The 23,327-nt window shown below is 39.2% G+C and overlaps 1 pseudogene and 2 gene segments (V, D, J or C); all 3 read right to left on the bottom strand.

The window, feature by feature from the left end:
- Positions 1-2,150: 2,150 nt before the first annotated feature.
- LOC133067098 (T cell receptor delta variable 1-like) lies at positions 2,151-5,627 on the bottom strand. The segment is given in 3 exon segments: positions 2,151-2,479; positions 2,691-2,830; positions 5,608-5,627. Coding segments are annotated over 3 exon segments (489 nt in total).
- LOC133067097 (T cell receptor alpha variable 29/delta variable 5-like) lies at positions 5,624-6,338 on the bottom strand. The segment is given in 2 exon segments: positions 5,624-6,033; positions 6,204-6,338. Coding segments are annotated over 2 exon segments (462 nt in total).
- Positions 6,339-19,001: 12,663 nt separating this feature from the next.
- On the bottom strand, positions 19,002-22,013 carry LOC133067096 (T cell receptor alpha variable 26-2-like; annotated as a pseudogene).
- Between the last annotated feature and the right edge of the window lie 1,314 nt (positions 22,014-23,327).

The raw sequence follows: 23,327 nt of genomic DNA, 5'->3' as shown, positions 1-23,327 counted from the left end.
TGACCTAATAAATACCCAAGAGAACTGGGGCTTGGGGCCTTTCCTCCTCACACACCTGGTGAGGGCGGGAGGCCCTGGCTCGAGTCAGTAATAAATTCCCCTATTGCGAGTTACATTGTTTCGAGGAGTCTTCTTTCCCGACCGGGGACTCGGACTACGGGCAGAACAATAATAAGCAACTCCAAATATCCATGGCTCAATGAAACAGTCATAATTCATTTTGAATCAAAGTGATTCTCCAGGTGAGCCATACTACATGTGATGACTAATGTTTTCACATTTGAATCTCTGTAAATATTGTATCAACACACAATTCAACAATCACCACAGTCTGTGAAAGGTTGAAATTTAAACTAGACAGTTAAATGCCACTATCATGAAGTGACACATGTCATTTCTATTCACATTTTTTTTGGCTGAGGGAAGTCCTATGGCCCTGTGAGTCTTCAGGAGGCAATTCTCCTGCATGGCTGGAGGAGAGGGAACTGGATACAGTACTGATGAATAGCTATCCTGGGCTCCATAGTCGAGCTCCCCACTTGTAACCAAGAACTCAGGTATCCCTTCTCCAAGGAAGATGGCTTACAACCCCTGTTCAGTCACCCCTTTTGAGCAAAAGCAGGGTCTCTAATTGAGACCCTATAGTCTTCCTCAGATGCCTGTTGGTGTGAAGATCTGTGAAAAAACAAATAAGCAGAAAACAAACTGGTGAAGAAAGACAAGTAAGCTCCACATACTAAGTATACCATTACGGAGAAGACACTGGATTATATCATTCCAAGTTCTCTTGGGAAGAGAAGAGACACAGTGCTGATCTGAAGCAAGTCTATGGTCCCAGGAGGAATTGCTTGTGGCATTTCTTACCCTGTTTTGATGAGACTCTGTGTTTCACGTAAGGAGCTAGCTTGCTCATTGCTTTTCACATTCTCTGACTTAGCGCTCAAGGATATTCTTTTTCCATTATCTTCTTTGGCCACATCTTAAGGACTATCACTTCTTTATTGGCAAATAGACTTCTCAGTCTTCTCTACCTGGGTTTGTTAAGAGCTGAAGAAATACAGTTAACTTTCAAACATCACAAGAGTCCAGGGGTGGGAGGTAACCCTTCACAAAGTCAAAAAACTGTGTGTAACTTGTAGTAGATCCTCCTTACACATGATTCCTCCATTATCTGAGGTTTTGTGCCCACAGTTCAGTCAGTTGAGGATCATGTAGTACTGTTGTATTTATTTTTGAAAAAAACTGTGTATAAGTGGACCCCCAAGGTTCAAATCCATGTGATTTGTTCAAGGTTTAACTGTATTGTGAATCCATAATGACCATAGTTTGTTTTAGGCAAAGCTGATTTTGACCATCCAGGTCTTTCAAAAGATTGGTAACTTATTTATTTGATTCCAGAAAAGTCTTATATTTATGTATTTATTAAATAAAGCACACATATATACTATACAAGGTAATAAGGTGCATTATTATATTTGTGAGAACTGTTAAAATGGGGATGATATTGGAAGAGAAAGTGAATGATGTTTTAAAATATTTTTTAATTTTTTGGCTGTGCTGGATCTTCATTGTCTTGTGCAGACTTCTCTAGCTGCGGCGAAGGGGGCCACTCTCTGGTCGTGATGCATAGACTTCTCATTGTAGGGGTTTCTCTTGGTGCGAAGCACGGGCTCTAGGGCGCTGGCTCCGTAGTTGTGCTGAACGGGATTAGCTATCCTGCTCCATGTGGGGTCCTCCTGTGCCAGAGAGCGAACCTGTCACCTGCATTGGCGTGTGGACTCTACCACGGAGCCACTAGGAAAGCCCACGGATGGTTTTTACTACAGCTTCAGATCTGAATATCCAACAATTCAAGAATTAGAAACTACTTCTGATTTCCCCAGAATAAGTGGGTGCATTCAATCTAGTTGTTTAGAATTTTGTGATTTATTTTAACCCAAGGAACAAACATAGTATGTGGGCATCTCAGGAAATAGCGCAGTTTCATATACTGAGTTCAAATAAGGGAACATATTTTATAGAAGGAAAGTGTACATTAGAAGGTCTCAACTGTGCTACCACAGTGCCTACCTTCTTCCTGTCTGTGGTTCATGGGATTTTCCTAACCCTCTGAGCAGCTGGCTGCCTTAATGCAGCTCTAAGGTTTTTGATTATCCGCTACTATCATTTTTACCACTGTGGTATTCCCAGAGAGCACAGAAATACTTCGCGGAGTCAGCCAGGTGCAAGGAAGAGATGGTAAGGCTGATGAATCTTCTTGTCCGTTGAAAGTTTACAGAGTAGCGATCCCTCCTTGCATTTGCTTTATTATCATCCTGATAAATAAGGAATTCCATTCTTCCACCGGTAAACTGTCTGTACCAGTACAAAGTATACCTAGACCGAGAGATTTGATATGTGCAGTCTATGGTCGCAGCTTCTCCTTCCCGCGCTGTTACTGCAGTCTGAGCTTGAGTTACTGTGTCAGCCATGCTGGATCCTGTGGAAAAAGAAGACAGGGTTGGTCTCTGAAATGACTCAGGGATCATGAGGGCTCGGTTAAGTTACGACACAGGGACAAGACAAGGGTCACCTAGTTGTTCATTTCCCTGCCTCTTTTCCCTCTGACCCCCCTGCCGGTCACAGCTTGCACGGGGCCACCCTTCAGCTCTAAGAGGAGGCTGAGGGTCCAGGCTCAGGGCCACACGTACTGAAGCCAAAGGCGGCCATGAGCGCCCACAGCAGGCCCGGGCGGAGCAGGACGGACGCGCTTCTCTGGTGGGAACTGCCCCTGTTCTTACTGCGCACAGACCCGCCCTTCTCTGAGCAGCTGAGTGCGGAGTCCCCGTGGCTTTCAGATGATTCCACCGCAAACAGGAAGTGATTTGCATAATAAGGGCGTTCCGTTCAGTTTATTCAGAGACTGAAACATCTACCCCACCACCAAACACTGTTTTGCTTTGATGTTTCTTGGAGGAATACCTTTAAAAAATGGCTATTGTAACTAGCAAGTTACAGGAATGAAGTTTATCTTTTTGTTATTGAATTCTTGCTTAATACTATTGTGATCAGAGACTGTATTCTGAATGACTGAAATCTTTTGAAATAATTAAGCCTTGCTTGAAGATCCAGAGTAGAGTCAACTTTGATAAATATTCCATATACATTTGAAAATAATCTGTATTATGTTGTTTTGGGGATTAAAGTATTCTATATATGTAAACTAGGTAAAAAATAGGTAATTGTCTTTGGTAAGTAGAGAATATTTTCTCTCTACTTCAGGGAATATTGAGAGATGTGTGTTAATGTCCTGCCACAGGGGTTGTATATTTGCTTACTGATTATTTTTGAATCAATAAATTCTACAAGTTTAATTTTGCTGATTAACTCTACTGATTTATGTTGGATGTAGTTTGAAGCTATGATATTCAGAGCATGCACATAAACATAGAATTGTTTCTATTTTCCTGGTAGAGTGTGTACTGAATCATTTTGAAGTGCTGTTCTGTATTCTTAGTAACAATTTCCATTTAAATGTCCACTTTATCTGATATTAGCATAGCTACTCAGTTTTCTTTTGGTTAGGGACTCCAGATCAAATGTCTCATTATTCATATGCAAAAGAATGAAGTTGTATCTCTCTATCGCCTACAATATTAAAGAGTTAACCTGAAATGAATCAATGACTTCTATATACAATTTTAAACTATCAGACCCCTAGAAGAAATCATAGATGTAAATTGTTGTGATCTTGAATTAAACAATGGTTTTTAAAATATTACAGTAATGCACAAGTTACTAAAAATGTAGATAAATTAGGCTTCATCAAAATTGTAAACCTTCTGTTTCAAACAACAGTATCAAGAAAGTGAGAAAGACAACCCACAGAGTGGGGAAAACTATTTGCAAATCTTGTCTATTAAGGCCTGAGTATTCAGAATACATAAAGAACACATATAACTCAAGAATAAAAGTACAAATAACTCAAGGAAATTTTTTATTTTAATCATATTTTTTTACTAGGGTTCTGAGGACAGTGGGAATACATGTAAGAAGTATTGTTACTTTCCTGCACACACAATAGATGGGCTTCCCTGGTGGTGCAGGTGGTAAAGAATCTTCTGGCAATGAGGGATTCAATCCCTGGGTTGGGAAGATCTCTTGGAGAAGGGAGTGGCAACCCACTCCAGTGTTCTTGCCTGGGAAATCCCATGAACCCAGGCTATGGTTCATGGGGTCGAAAAGAGTCAGATATGACTGAGTGACTAACACATTCTCTTCTTTTTTCATACACTATAGATACATTCAGTATAAGCCCTTTTGTATAATTTTAAAATTTTATACCATATGCATTCATTATATATTCAAAAATCAAAGAATAATTTGTATTAAAGTTGTTTCAATAAAAATCTACTGATGGGATGGTAGTGAAAGGTCATACAAATAGACAGTGGAAGTTAGAATATAAAATGTCAAGATATCTTTTATTAGCTAACAGACTCATTTCATTACTACTCAATTGTAGGAAAGGAGATTTTCATGTAGGTAAACTTTCACCATGTAGATCAATAAGTTTGAAGTTGTAAACTACTTGTGGTTTTGATTAACAGACAACCTACTGAAGACCTTTGATTTACTAAACCTTTGGGATGTTTTCCACATCCTCTAAATTCATATGGATCATATGGTCATCCTAGAATGACCTTGGCCTGGTTCTTCCCGCTCAACATTGAACTGCATCCTAAATGCTCAATGCCCTATATCCATCTCAGCAGAGAGTAAGAATGGCTACCAATAATAAGGTCTTTGCAGATGACAAACTTCATGAGATGCTTGTATTTATTATTATGATTCACAGGGCATCAACATTTACTTGTGGACAATGTGTCAAATATTGAATGTCATTCAGGGAAAGAGTACACAGCAAATGATTTGCTGAGGCATTGCCCAGAAGTACTTAAAAGTGAAGAAGAGAGTAAATAAATGTGATTTACAATATACACATTTTCAAATGCTTTACATGGAAAGATTCATTTATCTAAGGGTTTCGCAGGTGGTGATAGTGGCAAAGAAACCACCTGCCAATGTAGGAGACATATAAGAAACACAGTTTTGATCCCTGGGTTTGGGAAGATCCCCTGGAAGAGGGCATGGAATCCACTCCAGTACTCCTGCCTGGAGAATCCCATGGACAGAGGAGCCTGGAGGGCTACAGTCCACAGGGTTACAAAGAGTCGGACACAACTGAGTGAGTGACACACACACACAGTTACCCAGAAACAATAATCATGTATTAAATTGTCCATTTTATACAAAACTGAAGCACATGGCTACTGATACTCAAAGGCACACCAGCATCCACTGGTGAAACTTGCAGTGGGATCTGGTTCCCTATCCTGAACACACTTTTCCCTGGAATACAAGCGTAACAAAGGACCTCATTCCAGGAGCAAGTCAGAACAAAGCATCGTCGGTGACTGGAGTTCAGCTGACCCACAGCCTCTCTCTGAAAGTAAAAAAGGAAAATGGTTAGATTCCTGGACACCCAGGAGCCCATGGAATGTGCTTAACTCATTTGTGGAACTTGCCACCTATTGGTCTTCTTTGAAGCTCAGCTGCCTCACCCACTTTAAGGCACAGCTGCTCATGCTGCCATGTATAATGGGGAACAAGTGTGTGTGCCTCTGAGTCTGAGTCCCCAGACCACGTTTGCGTACAGGCTGCAGGTGTCTGGGGAGCACCGTGTGTGGGCTGCGCAGAGGTACAAGGCTGAGTCTCCAGGCTGGGAGGCCGAGATGTGCAGAGAGAGGTGTTTGGCACTTCTGCTGCGGAAGACTGTGAACCTTCCATCCTCATTTTTCTCCAAAACGGAACCTATTGATATCAGGAATGTGGGACTTTTTGCTGGGTAGACTCTGTACCAATGGAAGTAATTAAGCATAATGTCATCATAGTCACAGTTCAGAATAGAAACCCCTCCTTCTGTCACACTCAGGGACGGAGGATTTTGCTCAACCTGCTGCTGGTCACCATTCTTCTGTTGACTCTTCACCCCTGTTTGGAAAGAGAGTAACAGATTTCAAATTTTATTCTTAAAATTTCCACAGAAAACCATTATAAGCCAGAAGATATATTGAAAAAAAATCCCCAATTATCTCATCTCCCAGCCTTGCATTATTCTTGGAGTTTTTCTACTATATTTAAACTTCCTGCCCACGACTCACAGTCAGACCGGAGCCACAGAATCAACAACGATGTTCCTAGGAGTTTACTCATTTCTCCTACAAAGACTCAGGTTGTCCTCTTTCCTGCCCAAGCAAACATAAATCTGACTGCCACTTCCTCCACTTCATTTATTTCCTTCCACAGAGCCTTCACATATGAACAGCCCTGTTTTTAACCAAATTTATGTTTATGAAAGGAAGCACTGCCCCCTTTCGACCATATGCAGAAAATTCCTAAAAATGCATTTCTGTGTTTCTTAAAAATCAGTTTGCAATCCCTTCCCTATAAAAACATTAAAATTAGAGTTTGTAAGAGAAAGAAAGGTTTTCAGAGATCACATTATACACACACACACACACACACACACATATGTATAGAAAGAAAGAAAGTGAAGTCCCTCAGTGCAACCCCATGGATTATAGCCTACCAGGCTTCTCCATCCATGGGATTTTTCCAGGCAAGAGTACTGGAGTGGGTTGCCATTTCCTTCTTCAGGGGATCTGCCTGACCCAGGGATTGAACTCTGGTCTCCCGCATTGTAGACAGATGCTTTTACTGTCTGAGCCACCAGGGAAGATACATATATATGTAGAGAGCGAGCAAGTAGAAAACAACTGAGAATATAGAGAATTAGTAAAAGAAAGGGAAGTCACTCAGTCGTGTCCGACTCTTTGCAATCCCACAGACTGTAACTTTCCAGGTTCCTCTGTCCATGGGATTTTCCAGGCAAGAATACTGGAGTGGGTTGCCATTTCCTTCTCCAATATAGAGAATTATGTTAGGTCAAAGGAGTGGCACTTTGCTAATTGGTGTATTTAGACAGGCACCTTATTTAAAATACTAAGAAGACTTGGTGTCTTGGGGGACAAGAAACATATGATGGTCTATCTAATACAATGGTTACAAATATATAACAATGGCAGTTTGAAATCTCTCTTCAATGTAGTTGCATTCTACATGGTCTTCAGAGGTATAGTATTTGTTCTGGTTAAATAAATGCTACAAGGCAATTCAATCTGATGTAAATTCTGGGCATCTCTCTTATAAAAACACAAACCACCACAATAAAATTTACCCTCTGCATTAAATCACCCTTTGAAATAAATTATCTCTCTTAGAATTTGGATGAGATAATTTAATGTGTTCCATATTCTCAAATGACAAAAAATACACAATCCTGTAAAGTCTATAGAAAGAATGAGGCAATAATGTTGAAAGGTACCAGAAGATGCCACAAAGGTTGCATATTTGTCTTCAGTCTCGCTTCACATCTGGTCGTCTTCACAGCTTAATCCAATGTGAGAGGCAAGGAGACACCCCTGAGCTCTCACTCCTAAATCAGTTGGGCCAGTGATGATCGCAGGTGAGGATAATTTCTGGGTAGAGCTGTTTTATTGTGTGTTCTGTGAGGCAGGTAATAATATACAGAACTCTGGATTATTTTGTCTTCTTCTAAAAGAATGCTAGGTCTGTTAAATTATTCCTTAGAATCTGTTGAGGCTTACTTTAATCTCTTTTAGAGCAGAGTTTTTGTTTTCTTCCCCAGTTTTCTTTTAAATTAGAATTTAGCTCTTACCCCTAGCCTGCAGTCCTTGTTCTGGTGACTCCATTGAAAGTTCAAAGCGTTTGCCAATGTTCTTTACTCTGGAAAGGCCAGAGCTCTTACGTCTTCCTAGCACTGTGTGATCCCTGAAATCTCCTCGGAGTCTTTAGACCCTCAAAGGCTGTTTCCTGCCAGCTCTATCCATGTCTCTTTGCACGTGCAACTTGTGTGTAGGCTCAGAAGACCCCCTCTACAGGTTTTAAGATTCTTTATACGAGGCTTACTTCTCTCCAGTACCTTTTCCCTCAGATTCCAGTGATGTCAGCAGCCCTAACTCTGATCTCTGTTTCCTGCAAACAGCAAGCTGTCACTCTGCTGGGGCTCCAGGTCCTTGTGCTGAAGGTTTAGAAAATCCCCCTAGGAGATGCCTTGTGAATGTGGGGGTCGTTCTGCAGGTTTTCTTTCTCCTACGAACTATAAACTTTCACTATCTATGCTCCTTGGAAACAGTTTTTTCATACTTTTTCCAGTTTTAGAGTGGTTTACACTTAGAAGATAATTCCAGTATCAGCTATACCTAAGAACCAAAAGTAGATTTTTCTCCTAAGATAGCATGTTTTTATGCATTTCCTCCATTTTTTCCCTCTAGTTTTATTGAAAGAATTTACATACTGCTCTGCATCAGGGTGTACAATATACTGATTTGACTTATGTCATGAAATCATTGCCAGAATAATTTTAGTGAACATCCTTTATCTTGTATAGCTACCAAATTAAATTAACAAAAGCTTTCATAATTAGAAATCAAGGACTATCATATCACAAATATGATTGTGATATAAACAATGCAAAATAATCTACAAATATATTACATTACTAAAGCAGTTTAGTCATATAATATTAAATTTTTATAAATTTTAAAATTTTATATGCAAATAACTAAAAATTAGAAATGAAATTTTAAAAAATATTAATTTAATTCCCCTCTCATTCTCCCTTATAATGAGAATTCATAGGATTTACTCTCTTAACTTTCATGTAAAACAAACAGCAGTGTTAATTATATTTATGTTGTATATTACATTCCTAGTACTTATTTATTTATAGCTGGAAGTTTGTACCTTTTGACTGCCTTCATCCAATTATCTCTCCCTCCAGCCCCTGCCCCTACTAACTATAAATCTGATCTCTTTTTCTATGAGTTTGATTGTTTGTTTGTGAAGTATATAACTGATCTATAATGCCAAGCTAGTTCCTTTTATACAACATAGTGATTCAGTATTTCAAAATGATAACAGGTCTCGTCACCATCCAAAGATATTATACATAATAATTGATTATATTCCCTCCACTATTCATTTCATATCTGTGACTCATTTATATTGTGGCTGGAAGTTTGTACCTCTTAATCTCCCTCATCTACTCCCTTCCTCCTCCTCATTCCCTATTTGGGCAAGAAAGCACCAGTCTCACCCTCTCTTCAACATCTTTTTATAGCTTACACTGGTACAGACAGAACCCTGCGAAAAGCTCTATTTTCCTTTTTAAATACACTTAAGTAGGGAATAAAAGGAGCAAAAGAAACCAAGAGCCACAATTAGTATGAAGGCTGGGCAGAACTTTCCGCACACCAGACCAGAGACTCGGCCACATATCTTTTGTTGTAGGGATACAGTGCTTCCCAGGCACCTGAAGTCTGAACCCAGATGTGTGTCTGCAGTCCCCAAACCCAACAATAGGAATGCCTATTTGTTCTCTGCATCCATAACACTGTTTCTGTTTTGTTACATTTGTTCATTTGCTCTGTTGTTTACATGTAAGTGAAATCACACAGTATTTGTCTCTCTGTCTGGCTTATTTCACTATTTCCTCACTTTTAAAGGCAAATGTCATTTTTATTTCAGTCAAATAAATGTATTTTGCATATGTATCATATTTATGATATTTTGTGCAGCTTATTTAAAAATGTTCTCTGCATTTAAAAGAAATAGGGTCTCTAGAGAATTAATACTCCTTATCATTAATTACTTTCGTGATTTTTTTTCATGGCTCTCAATGCAATTACCACCTGTCTGTACACCCTGAGTATGTAGATGTGCTTAGTGAATTTTGTTCCCCATATCCTTCACCTTATCACATTGTGATATTAAAACTATTCACTCCAAGAACTATTAGATTTTATTTTAAGTCTCCCACCACATAAAGAGTCACCCATGCAGTGTTTTGTCACTTGAAAATTACATTTTAGGTCTTAAATTAGCCATGATCTGCCTTGTTTCACACATACATATACTTTTCCTCAAATTGGAGCACTTTCCACCCCCCAACCCTGTTTTGTCCTTTAGCCTGATCAACATCTATTGATCTATTAGTTTTCAAGCTGAGACTCCATATAATTCAGGAAGCTGTCTTTGACTGATATCTATTTGTATTTATAACACTTACTTTGGAACAGTATGATAACAAAAATGGGTTCCCCACTGGATACATATTCAAAAAGGGAAGGAACTCATTATTTATTGGGAGCTCCTTATCTAGTACCTAACACATATTAAGTGCATATTTGTTGAATGATTGAATATATGAACTCTGCGAGTAATGGTGGGTGGAGAATATGTCTGCAGCTGAGGATTCTTGAAAGATGTACAAAGATGGTGACTCATTTTCTAAAGAGGAAATTGCATACTATTGACTGGAAATTAGCTTTTTTCTAATGGTCTTCCAAAACATAAAAGAGGACAATGATATAAATGATATTAGTAAATACTATTGAATATGAACAAAATTAACAATTAACACTGTAAGAAATTGAAACAAAAATAAGTGAAGGATTACAGATCCTTAACTGCTCTTTCTTTGACACTTTCAGTTCAGTTCAGTCGCTCAGTTATGTCTGACTCTTTGCGAATCCCATGGGCTGCAGCATACCAGTCCTCCCTGATCAACACCATCTCCCAGAGCTTGCTCAAACTCATGTCCATCAAGTTGGTGATGCCATCCAACCATCTCATTCTCTGTCTTCCCCTTCTCCTGCCCTCGTTCTTTCCCAGCATCAAGGTCTTTTCCAATGAGTCAGTTCTTTGCAGCAAGTGGCCAAAGTATTGGAGCTTCAGCTTCAGCATCAGTCCTTCCAATGAATATTCAGGACTGATTTCCTTTAGGATTGACTGGTTTAAGGTTTGACTTTCTATGATTTTCCTTCATACATGAGAATAATATGGGTTATGAATAAACAGCCTTCAGGCTAAATATATCCATTTTAACACAGAGCTTTATAATTAGCTTTAAGATTTGTGAACTGGAATTACTGTGTCACTGATTCTCTGATCTAGGGATTAGGATGTTAGAAATAGTTCTATTTAGGAAATGAAAGAGATAGTTACTAGGTTGAATATTCTTCAGCATTTCCATTTTTTTGGAAAGTGAAATCACTTAGATTTATCCAGAGTCACTTCTTAATACCATGTTAGGTGTGAGTAAAAACATTCAGACACCTCTACCTCATGTTGGGTTTGGGGACTGCAGACACACATCTGGGTTCAGACTTCAGGTGCCTGGGAAGCACTGTGTCCCTACAACAAAAGATAAGTGGCTGAGTCTCTGGTCTGGTGTGCGGAAAGTTCTGCCCAGCCTTCATACTAATTGTGGCTCTTGGTTTCTTTTGCTCCTTTTATTCCCTACTTAAGTGTATTTAAAAAGGAAAATAGAGCTTTTCGCAGGGTTCTGTCTGTACCAGTGTAAGCTATAAAAAATGTTGAAGAGAGGGTGAGACTGGTGCTTTCTTGCCCTTAGAGATGGAGGGATCAAGGGTTCTGCTCTACACTGAACCAGCTGCTCACTTCTGTCCAGAAAGACAGAATCAGATAGGAAAGAGTTGATCAATATATAGATTTTATCTAGTTACAGAGATCTCCAGAAGACCTGCTTATGTGCCTACTCTGCAGTGTCAAGTTGTAGTTCTATAGAAATGCTTTCTGCAGGAATCAGGAGATGTACAACAATGAGATTTCAATTCTAATCCCATTGGGCATCTGCTTCCACTCAGGGGATCGGGTTAAGTCCTCAACTCTGGTTTTGCATACAGGCTGCAGGTGTCTGCAGAGCACTGTGTCTCCACAGCACAGAAGTAAGTGGCTGAGTCCTCAGGCTGGGAGTCTCTGATGTAGAGTTGACTGCAATGCTCCTTGTTATTGATGGTGGATTTCAGTCTTCCTTTCTGCTGCATTCCTGAAGCTACGTAAAACAAGAAGATGAGGCGTCCATCAGGATTTTGTTGGAACCACTGCACACTGGTCATGGAAGTAGAATAATTGCATATCAGAGAGGAATTTCTCCCCTCTTGGAGAGTCAGAACCCCAGGACTCTGCTCCACCTTCATCTGCACTCTTAGCCCTGTTGAAAAAGAGAGAAATAGGCACAGGTGAGGGTCCCTGAACAATGACTGTTTGCAAATGGAGGGCATTTTTCTCTAGTTTCCATCCTCATGGTGGAGGATACAACCCAACAGACTTATGTTCTCACTTCCTCCATCTTCCCCTCCACTATGTTCCTTTCTAAATTCAAGTGTGATGTTTCTTCATGTTCCCCCAGGATGTTCTTAACTCACAGCAAATCTGTATCCACAGGAGACTCAGCAAGACTCTTCTTTGTGTCTTCATGATTCTTTACTCTTTTGATACAGGACACACTTTGATGTCATGTTCCTTTAAATATTTGTATTCATCATATCTTGAAAATGGGACTGATTCTGTTCCTGTGCCTGATTGCTTTCATGAGAGATTCTACAGAAGCCAACCCTAAATATCATCACTCAGCTGTGTAGTGGGAGCTCCACCCATCTATGGTTTAGTCCTTCTACACACTGTGGTCTGTGAGCTTTTATGTGTGTTTGTTGGGTGTAAGGGAAGTGCTATCTTTTCAGGGTTTAAAAGTCTTTTTTTTCTGTAGACTCTGGGTATATGTAAAATAATTTATGTTACGATTAGGGAGACAGTATATTAGAGGGGGAATAAAGAAATGATTTCTATGTCTATAAAGAGCCATAGGTAAAATATATTGATTAAGCTGAAATCTGAGACATGATCGGATTGGGAAACTCTTCTGGGTTGTGATAACATATATATGGAATATTACTGTTGTTTAGTTGCTAAGTCATGTCTGACACTTTGCGACCCCATGGACTGCAGCACGCCAGGCTTCCCTGTCCTTCACTATCTCACAGAATTTGCTCAGACCCATGTCCATTAAGTCAATGATACTATCCAACCATCTCATTCTCTGTTGCCCCCTTCTCCTCCTGCCCTCAATCTTTCCCAGCATCAGGGTCTTTTCCAATGAGTTTGCTCTTTGCTTTAGGTGGCCAAGTATTCGAGCTTCACCTTCAGTATCAGTCCTTCCAATGAATATTCAGGGTATATTTCCTTTAGGATTGGCTGTTTTGGTCTCCTTGCTGTCCAAGGGATTCTCAAGAGTCTTCTCCAACATCACATTTCAAAAGCATCAATTCTTCCATATTCAGCCTTCTTTAGTGTTCAACTCTCATATCTGTACATGACTACTGGAAAAACCATAGTTTTGACTATATGAACCTTGGTCAGCAAAGTCATGTCTCCATTTTTTAATACACTGTTTAGGTTTGTCATAGGTTTTTTGTTTTTTGTTTTTTTCCCAAGGAGAAAACATCTTTTAATTTCATGGCTGCAGTCACCATCTGCAGTGATTTTGGAGTCCAAGAAAATAAAGTTTGTTACTGTTTCCATTGTTTCCCCATCTATTTACCAAAAAGTGGTGCGATCTCAGATGCCATGATCTTAGTTTCTTGAATGTTGAGTTTTAAGCCAGTATTTACTTTTGAAAAGGATCCTGTATAAGTAAACCCACACAGTTCACACCCATGTGGCTTGTTCAAGGTTCAACTGTATTGTGAATTTCTAATGATCATTGTTTTAGCCAAAGCTGTTTGGCCATCCAGATTTTTAAAAAGATTAGATGCCTTTTTATCTATTTGATTCTAGTAAAAATAATATATTTACATATTTATAATTTTTTACAAAATGTACACATATACAAAGCAATAAAACACATTATATTTGTGAGAACTGTTAAAATCAGCATACTATTGGAAGATAAAGTGATTTTTCCTGCAACTTCAGATCTGAAAATCCAACAACTCAAGAATTAGGAAACTACTTCTGATTTTTCTGAATACGTAGATTCACTCAATCTAGCTGTTTAGGAACAATTTGAAAAGCACTCTGAGATTTATTTTCACCCCAGATACAAACACAATACCTAGGAGTTTCAGGAAGCAGTGTTGTTTCATACACTGAGTTCAAAGGGAAAATGTTTTATAGAAGGAAAGTTTACATTAGAAAGTCTCAACTGTGCTACCACAGTGCCTGCCTTCTTCCTGTCTGTGATCATGGGATTTTCCTAAGCTCTGAGCAGGTGGCTGTCTTAATTGAAGTCATGTTTTGATTATCCTCTACTGTCATTTCTGTCACTCTGGTATTCCCAGAGAGCACAGAAATACTTTGCTGAGTCGTCCATTTATAAGGAAGAGACGGTAAGGCTGATGGATTTTTTTGCCATTTGGAGGTTCCGGTAGTAGGGATACTGCTTTGCATTTGGCATGTTGTCAAGCTGATGAATAAAGAAAACCATCCTGCCACTGGGCTGTTTGTATCAGTACAAAGTGTATCTCCTCTGAATGGTTTCATATGTGCAGTCCACGGTCAAAGTTTCTCCTTTCCGACTGTTGCTGTGGTTTGTGCTTGGGTTACTTTGTCAGCCATGCTGGATCCGGGGGGAAAAGGAGAAGGCAGGGCTGGTTTTCCAAAATGTCTCAAGGGTCATAAGGGTTAGATGAAGTTATGACACAAGGACCAAGAAAAGGATCACCAGGTTTTCATTTGCCCACTTTTCTTCCCTCTAACACCCCTGCTACTCACAGCTTGCACAGGGTCATCCCTGAGCTCTAAGAGAAGCTGAGGCCCCATGTTTAGGGCCACACATACTGAAGCCAAAGACGGCCATGAACACCCACAGCAGACCAGGAAGAGCATGACAGACATTCTTCTCTGGTTGAAATTGCTCTTGTTCTTACTGCCGCAGAGACCAGTCCTTCCTGAGTAGCTGAGTGCCGAGTTCCTCCAGCTTTTAGACATTTCTGCCCCAAACAGGAAGTACTGTTCATAAGGAAGAAGTTCCATTCAGTCTATTCAGAACGAACCACCTCAAACCACTGTTTTGCATTGATGTTTTTCTGGAGGAATACCTTTGAAAAATGGCTGTTGTATCTAGCAAGGTACAGGAATGAAGTTTCATTATCTTTTGTTATTGAATTCTTGTTTATTGCCATTGTGATCAGAGACTATATTCTGAATGACTGAAAATTCTTTGAAATTGATTAAGCCTTTTTTTAAGAGCTAGAGTCAACTTTTATAAATATTATGCGAGGGTGTGAATATAATCTATATTCTGTTTTTTGGGGGTAAAGCATTTTATTAATATATACTTAAGTAAATAATAGTAATTGTGCACTATTAATAAAGAAAAGATAAACATAAATAAAAACAGAAACATCTTCATTTAGATAAAAACAAATTTGCATTAATCTTATACTATCTTAATAGAATGTGGGAGGTTCAAAGATGACAAGATGAGAGGTTTATCACCAGGTCTATTACCCCCCATTGTGATCACGATGGTTGTTGTTGTAACGGCAATGAGAAGCTCTTGTTCCAGTTCTTCATGAGATCTGCAGTCTCAGCCTTAATTGTATTTTCATTTCCTTGAGAATTCCTTCAATATAGTTGTATCCCCTAAGGGAGAATAGGCCAGCAAACAGTGTATGAGGGTGACACTAACCACTTTGATAAACATGGTGTGCAATTCTGGATCACCAATTTGACATTGTGTTGGTATATTGAAATAAATAAGATTACAGTACAGAATAGAGTATAACACATGAGTTTTATTAACATGAGATTTCAAAGAAATTTTATATATATGGAGGACCATATCTCTCAGGCCTCTAAGAATACATCCTTACTCTCTCAGATTGTTAATGGCAATTTGTAGGGAAATTTTAAAACACGCTCAGGTTACTAAGATATATGTCATATATGTCTAAAGTGTGCTAACTAGAACAACCTAAGTAATACCACTTCTGTGTGTTCTAATTTATTTGTTCAAATGATGTTCTAATTGGCATTGCTAAGCCAGAAAATCAGGAGTAGCAAATGCATGTAGTGAGCTTTTTAGGAAGAAAATTGTGCCATAAAGGTGGATTATTTTTATTTTAAGTTATAAAGGAGGAATCATATCAAACAGAAATCCCAGTAAAATAAAATGAAGTAACTATCAGTTCAGTTCAATCGCTCAGTCATGTCTGACTCTTTGTGACCCCATGAATCGCAGCACGCCAGGCCTCCCTGTTCATCACCAACTCCCAGAGTTTACTCAAACTCATGTCCATCGAGTTGGTGATGCCATCCAGCCATCTCATCCTCTGTCATCCCCTTCTCTTCCTGCCCCCAATCCCTCCCAGCATCAGAGTCTTTTCCAATGAGTCAGCTCTTTGCATCAGGTGGCCAAAATACTGGAGTTTCAGTTTCAACATCAGTCTTTCCAATGAATACCCAGGACTGATCTCCTTTAGGATGTACTGGTTGGATCTCCTTGCAGTCCAAGTGACTCTCAAGAGTCTTCAACAACACAGTTCAAAAGCATCAATTCTTCGGTGCTCAGCTTTCTTCACAGTCCAACTCTCACATCCATACATGACCACTGGAAAAACCATAGCCTTGACTAGATGGGCCTTTGTTGGCAAAGTAATGCCTCTGCTTTTTAATATGCTATCTAGGTTGTTCATAACTTTCCTTCCAAGGAACAAGCATCTTTTAATTTCATGGCTGCAATCACCATCTGCAGTGATTTTGGAGCCCCCCCCCCCCAAAAAAAAAAGTCTGACACTGTTTCTACTGTTTCCCCATCTATTTCCCATGAAGTGATGGGACCAGATGCCATGATCTTAATTTTCTGAATGTATTCAGAAGTAACTATAGGGCCCTACTTTCAACTGCAGGAAACTGACAGTTCCAGGACTGCATACATTGTCCCTCGGGAGAGATTTTTGGAATCAAAGAAGATGTAGTTCATTTACCTGATAGGATCAGGAGCAAAATAACCCAGTTTTCACCATTTTCTGATATGCAGTTTGGGGAAGGGGGTACAAAGTGTGACCTACCTCCAGGCCCCAGTTCAGTGAGTGATGACCATGAGAAAATTTGGTCAGTGGTACTTAATGAAAGGAAGAGGGTGGAGGCTAGGACTGACTACATAATGGGCGAGTGGCTTCAGTGCCTCTCGAGTGGCCGTGGATCTCCTGTGCCTCTGAAGAATTCATGTTCTCAGAAGCGTTACTTGATGGGAATTTTTCTGCCTCTCAGTTTTCTTATCAGCAAAATGAAGATAATGATACCTCCATTTGATGCCTTCTGCTCTATTAAATCTAAATGAATATGGTCCTTTAAATGTGTATTGTACACCATTATTTCCATGATTGTTATAAAAATGAAATCCACCTTACATAACAGATGCTGCCAATTATTGTGTGTAGTGTCAAGCAAAAGAATCTTTATCCTTTTTCCTTCTTGTAGTATATTTTCATTCTGAACAAATTTGAATAAAAATGTATTTCTAAAAAATACCAACACTGGTGCTGGCACCCTTGCTCAGGAAATCTGCCCTACACACAGGCACATGATCTATACTGTGGTTTGGAAATGTGGGAAACTGTTTTACCATGAAACGTTCTTCCTACCCAACTGTTATAACAACTGAAAATGCACATTTGAGGTGACTTCTTTTCAACCTCCTGAATCATTCCCTTTGTAAATACAATCTGAGGACAGTTAATCCAGCATGTTGAACTGAATGTAATTTAGGGTATAAATCACTCCATTTTAAAGACTGATTTGGGAAATGGATATGGAAACCATAAAGTGAGAGAAGATTTTGAAAAGTAGTTCAGTGACTAGAAACATTAGACTTTGGGTCTGCAAAAGGGGTAGTGAAGAGTCACAGGGTACCTGAGGGGCTGGACATGAAGCAGGAACAGAGATGGGAGGGAGGCAGATAGAGTAACAGTGATTGTGAAGGACTAAAGACAAAAGATTTACATGTCCCAGTTGTGGTCCTAAATTCTGATCTTTTCATCAACAACAGTAAGACAAGTGAAAACAGTCTACAAATTGAGCTCTGCACAGGACTGAGTATGACTTGTTTCTTTGTGAAGCTATATCAAAGGTGAGAGGCCAGCTGGGGGTGACTGCAGCCCGTGGGCAGTGAGAACAGGTGAGGTCCGATGTTGGAGTAGTGAAGGCCAGTAGGAGACCAGATTAGATGCTGATCTATGTCTCTTCTCTTTCTCTCTGCCTCTACCCTACCCACTCTCACATATATCTATTGGTCTACCTCTATATTTATAACATACACTTAGAAAAAATTACTCCCCATGAGTCTTCCCAGTATGTCAATATTGTTGTACCAGTACTCATGTTGCAGTCTTAATATGCCACAAGGAACCTGATAAATGACTCAGAATTTCTTTCTATTAACAAGGTATGTGAATAATAGATGGGAAAGAGTTTCCCAGGGACATTTAAGGCACAAGATTTGTGCACAGTTATTGCAGCAATCACTGACATTCATGCTATTCTCACCCCTGTTTCAGGTTTTATCTACTAAAAAGTAACAGTTACCAGGACAAAAAGCCAAATTAAATTTTGGAATGAAGGCATAGCTTCTTCTGCTCTGACTCCTTTCCCTTTCTTTGGCAACGGGACAATAGCATCTTTCTTAGGCTCCTCATCTCAGTAAGTGTCTCAGCCACCCCTCAGGAGTCCTGTGTTAGGGAGCATCTGTGGTCCAGCTGTATATTTCAGGACAGCCTGGAGAGGTCTGGAGATCGCTATGTGTCTTCTCTACAGAGTTGATGCCCAAGTGGCTGGACTGTGAGGTTGTAATATTCAGGGAACTTTTCTGCTTTTTCTCATTCACCTTGGCACTTATTTTTCATTGAATTTTTCCATCTTTAATTTTCCACAACATCATCTAGAAGATCAGACCTTCACTATGCTTTTGCCTGCATCAGTATAAGGCATGTGAGTTCTCTGATGAATTACAGTTTATGGTGAAATCTTCTCTCTCTTGGACAATGAGGGACTGTGATCAGTGGTCCAGTTTTTGGCTATGAGACCTGTTCAAAAGTAAAGAGAATACAGGAGGCCCACATAAGATCTTCCGTTCATACTAGAGATGGTTTTTTCTTTCCCTGCCTCACTCCCCCAGGCAACAAGGTTATTATGTCAACACAGAAGACTGTCTACTTTTACTTCTGTATCTGGGTCTCAAAAGGGCTTTCCCAGGATTAAAGGTGACTCAGTTCCTGCCCTCAGGAAGTTGACATTATCTCCTGACTCCCTTACATTTAACTACATCCTCACAGGCTGTCTGCAACTCCAATGTCCCTTCCAGTACTTGCAGAAGAGTCTCCATCCATGATTCCTTAGGAAACAGAGCCCAATCAGGTTTTCTTGAATGCGCTTCCCCAGCAGAGGTCACTTTAGCTCAGTGGTCTTCCATTGGTGCAGGAAACTGCACCAATCAGAAACCAGGTTTCTGGTTTCTTCTTTGTCCAGCACTGCACAAACCTAACTCAAATATTTTTTAGACATTGCCGTTCCTTGGCTAGACTGAGAAATGGTGAATAATTCATGACTTTTTGGAATTAATTTATATATGGATTACATCCCTTTTTACAACAGAGTGTGCTATTTTTTATGAGATACATAAAATATCCTGTGATATGCACATGTTTGAAACAGTTCCCCCTTTGTAATTATGAGAAAGTGAAAAATTCTGTTATTTGTAGCCTGTTTTTCATCATTAGGTTCTATCTGCTTTTGATTTTATTCTTTAAAAAAAGCTGCTTTATTGAGGCATACTTGACCACTGAATAATTGCATATATTTAAAATGTACAATTTGATCATTTTTTACATGGGCATACAAAGATGAAATAATGACAGTGAAGGTAAAGAGCAGATGTATGATCCTAAAGTTCCCTAGAGGCCCTATTCTCTGCTCATTTTTAATCCCTTCTATATATCTTCCTACTATGTCCCCCCAACCCCTATTCATCCCTAAGCAGTCACTACTCTGCTTTTTCTTACTATACACTGGTGTGCATTTTCTCTAATATTATGTAAATAGTATCATAGAGTATATAATTTCTCTTGGTTTCTTGGGGCATATTTATTTTGGGATTCATCTATGTTGTTATATTTATTAGTAGTTCATACTTTGAATTGCTAAGTAGTGTTCCACTGTTCAGCTGTATATAAATTTATTTATTTATTCACCAATTGATGGACTTTAAGGTTATTTCCAATTACTCTCTTTATAAGCTATTATGAACATTCATGTCTAAGTGTTTTTTGTATGATATAAGGTTTTATTTCTTTTCTGTTATAAGTAGGCAAGGAGATGCTAGGTTATGTGATATGTGTATGCTTAACTTTGGAAGAAACAGTGAAACTGGGTTTTGGGCAGTTGGACCATCTACATTCTTAGCAGCACTGTATGAGAGCTCCAATTGCTCCAAAACCTCATTAACACTTGGAATTGCCAGTCATGTTTATTTTAGCTGTTCTACTAGGTATGTCATGGTATCTTATTCTTTTAATTTGCATCTCCCATACTATAATGATTCTGAGCATTTTTTCATGTACTTATTTACCATACGTAGGCATACTTTGGTAAAGTGTTCAAATTTTGGCTCATGTAAAAACAATAAATTTTTGTTTTATTAAATTGTAAGACTTTATATGTATAGTATACATATTATATATAATACATATATTCTAGATATGGATCTTTTGTTAAATATTTTGCGAAGACTTTCTGCTAGTCTGTGGCTTTTGTATTTTTCTTGAATTTTTCTAACAGTGTCTTTTAAGAAGCAAACAATTTTAATATTATGAAGGTCAGTGTGTCGAAATTTTTCAAAAATAACTTTTTTGACATATGAGTGATGTACAAAAACCAGTATGCATTTAATATATAAAGCTTGATAAGTTTTGGGGAAAAATATAGTCTTGAAACCATCACCATAATCAATGTCATAAACATACTGGTTATGTCCAAAAGTTTTCTCTTGCTCTCCTTATTTTTAAAATTTTATTTATTTTTTTTTTTTGTGATAGGAATACTTTAAATATATTCTCTTGGTAATTTTTAAAGTGCTCAGTACAATATTTTTAACTAAGGATATGCCTATTATATGTTTTCACGGGTGTAGTAAGGTTGCCTTCCAAACCAGCTCTAACAAGGCACACCGCTGCTGCTTCCCTTCCCCAGCAAGGACATACCGCACAGATGCAGCCCCGCCTGTCCCAGCGTGTGTCTCTCAGGACGCAGTAGTACACAGCGGTGTCTCTCACGATGACCTGGGGCAGAACCAAATGCTGGACTTTCTGTCCTTGGTGATGCTCAGAGAGGCCACCTTATTTGTCACATTGTTGTTCAACCGTGAATCAAGTACTCTGGACTCTGGTGGGAAATCTGTCGATACCAATATACATGCTCATGTCCACTGATTGTGGAGCGATTACAGGGCAAGTGCACAGGTTCTTCTTCAGCGCCCTCCATTGAGTTTGGCTGTGTAGTCTTAGAATCTCCCAATTTACCTGGGGTATTGAGAAACAATCGATTAGCTCCAGATTGTCAAATCAGGGTGTGCCTAAAGCGCAGATTCATAAACACTGCCAGAATTCCCTGTTCTGGCTTTGCCCTGTCCATGAGGATTTTCAAATTTGTTGCACAGGACAAGATAAGTATTACTAGTATTTATTACTGAGCTACTTAGAGCCACAAAGCCAAAGATAAATTGTTGTTTTCTGTGACCCTTGGATTCAATGAAGCCCCAGACTCCTTACAGTCTGAAAACTGAGACTAAGGAGATCTTCTGTGAGTAGAGGATGTGATAGCTTCTCACAGTGATGATCAGGGTCTCTAGACAAACACACAGACATATAGAAACACAGAGATGCACATTCTTCCCTGTAGTTTGGTGAAGCACAGTGGGAGAAGTGAAAGCAGCAGACATCTGTCTTTGTCTTTAGCCATGAAAGTCATTCTTTCTTAGGTCCAGATCACTTACCCAAAGCTAGGAGAAGAGTTATTCCTGTCACCAGTCTCATAGTTGAAGTCCCAGGCCTCAGAGCACAGGATCTGTGTCTGAGCCTAAGTTGGGGGAGGTCCCAAGTGCCAAATCAGCAGCCAGGTGCACAGCCCACACCAGGCAGCTCCCTGGTGTGTTCCCCAGCCAAGCGTCAGCTGTCTCTTGATTGGGTCTACTCCCATGCCCAGGACTAAACACAAATCTCAAGAGACTAATAATATTTTCCCATTGTTAAGCCATAATTCAGAAAGTTTACATTAAGGTTATTTTCAAAGTTCAAAAATAAATAGTCTATGTCTGTGTGAGCATATTTCAGATGAACATTGTTGAATTCCTCTGGTCTTGGCCCAGGAACCAATGACTTGTATGGTACTTACTCCTATTTCACTTGGGTCCTTTATAATGCATAGTTACTAGTCTCGTTGCTCATGACTTGGGGTGAAATGAATTGAGGATAGTAGGAGAAAAGAAGAGAGGAAAAGAGGGGAAAATAAAATTTGGAAAGGGAAATGAAATGAAGCCATCTTATAAGAGAGACAAAAATAACCATAAAGCTATTTCTGTTATCCCCCAAAATGGTTATTATTAAAGAAAGGAGATAGAATAAAATTTAACATTACTCATCCTTCTCTGTTACAATATCTAAGCTTATTACTCCACTCTAGCAACAAATATTTGGCCATTTAAAATTAAACTATTAATCACTTCTCCCTTTTTTCCTGTGGAGGGTCAGCTCTTTGCTTTGCATTTGGAAAATGGCTTACTCATGTCCTTAAAACTGCGCACACACTCAATGTGAAATTTTGAAGTACAGGTGATAAAGGGGATAAGAGTCAATTCTTTGTACAACTCAATGATCACTTCTCTGTCACCCTGGATGGAGCTTTGGTTTGCAGAAGTAATAGCCCCCTCTTGTGACTGCATATATGAACTCCTTTCCTCAGAACCTGGAATCAGCAGCCTTTCAAGCTTTGTGTTTCCACTCTGTGAACAGCTGTCTCACAGGTGCTCCCTCTGGCCCTCTAGTGGCAAGGTTTCCTAACATAGTACTCTAAAGACAGAATCATTTTCAGTCACTTGGGAATTTTAGGACATATACAATTTTAGAAATTTTATTTTTCTGTGAGATCTTTCTCACAGAAATAGTTTTAACTATCTCTCAATCAAATGCCTTTTACTTCCCTTATTATCTTGAACTTCCCATGTTGGAGGGCAGTTTCCAAAGGCCAGTTTATTCATTGTTTAACATGGGATTTGACACAGGTTTTGCTTACATTTAATACTAATTTGTTGAGTGAATGTATTAATTAATATAGACTAGGGGAAGTTATAT

The sequence above is a fragment of the Dama dama genome, chromosome 12, assembly GCF_033118175.1.
Source record: "Dama dama isolate Ldn47 chromosome 12, ASM3311817v1, whole genome shotgun sequence".
Classification (NCBI taxonomy): domain Eukaryota; kingdom Metazoa; phylum Chordata; class Mammalia; order Artiodactyla; family Cervidae; genus Dama; species Dama dama.
Note: the sequence above shows the minus strand (reverse complement) of the source record. Positions and strands in the feature narration are given on the sequence as shown.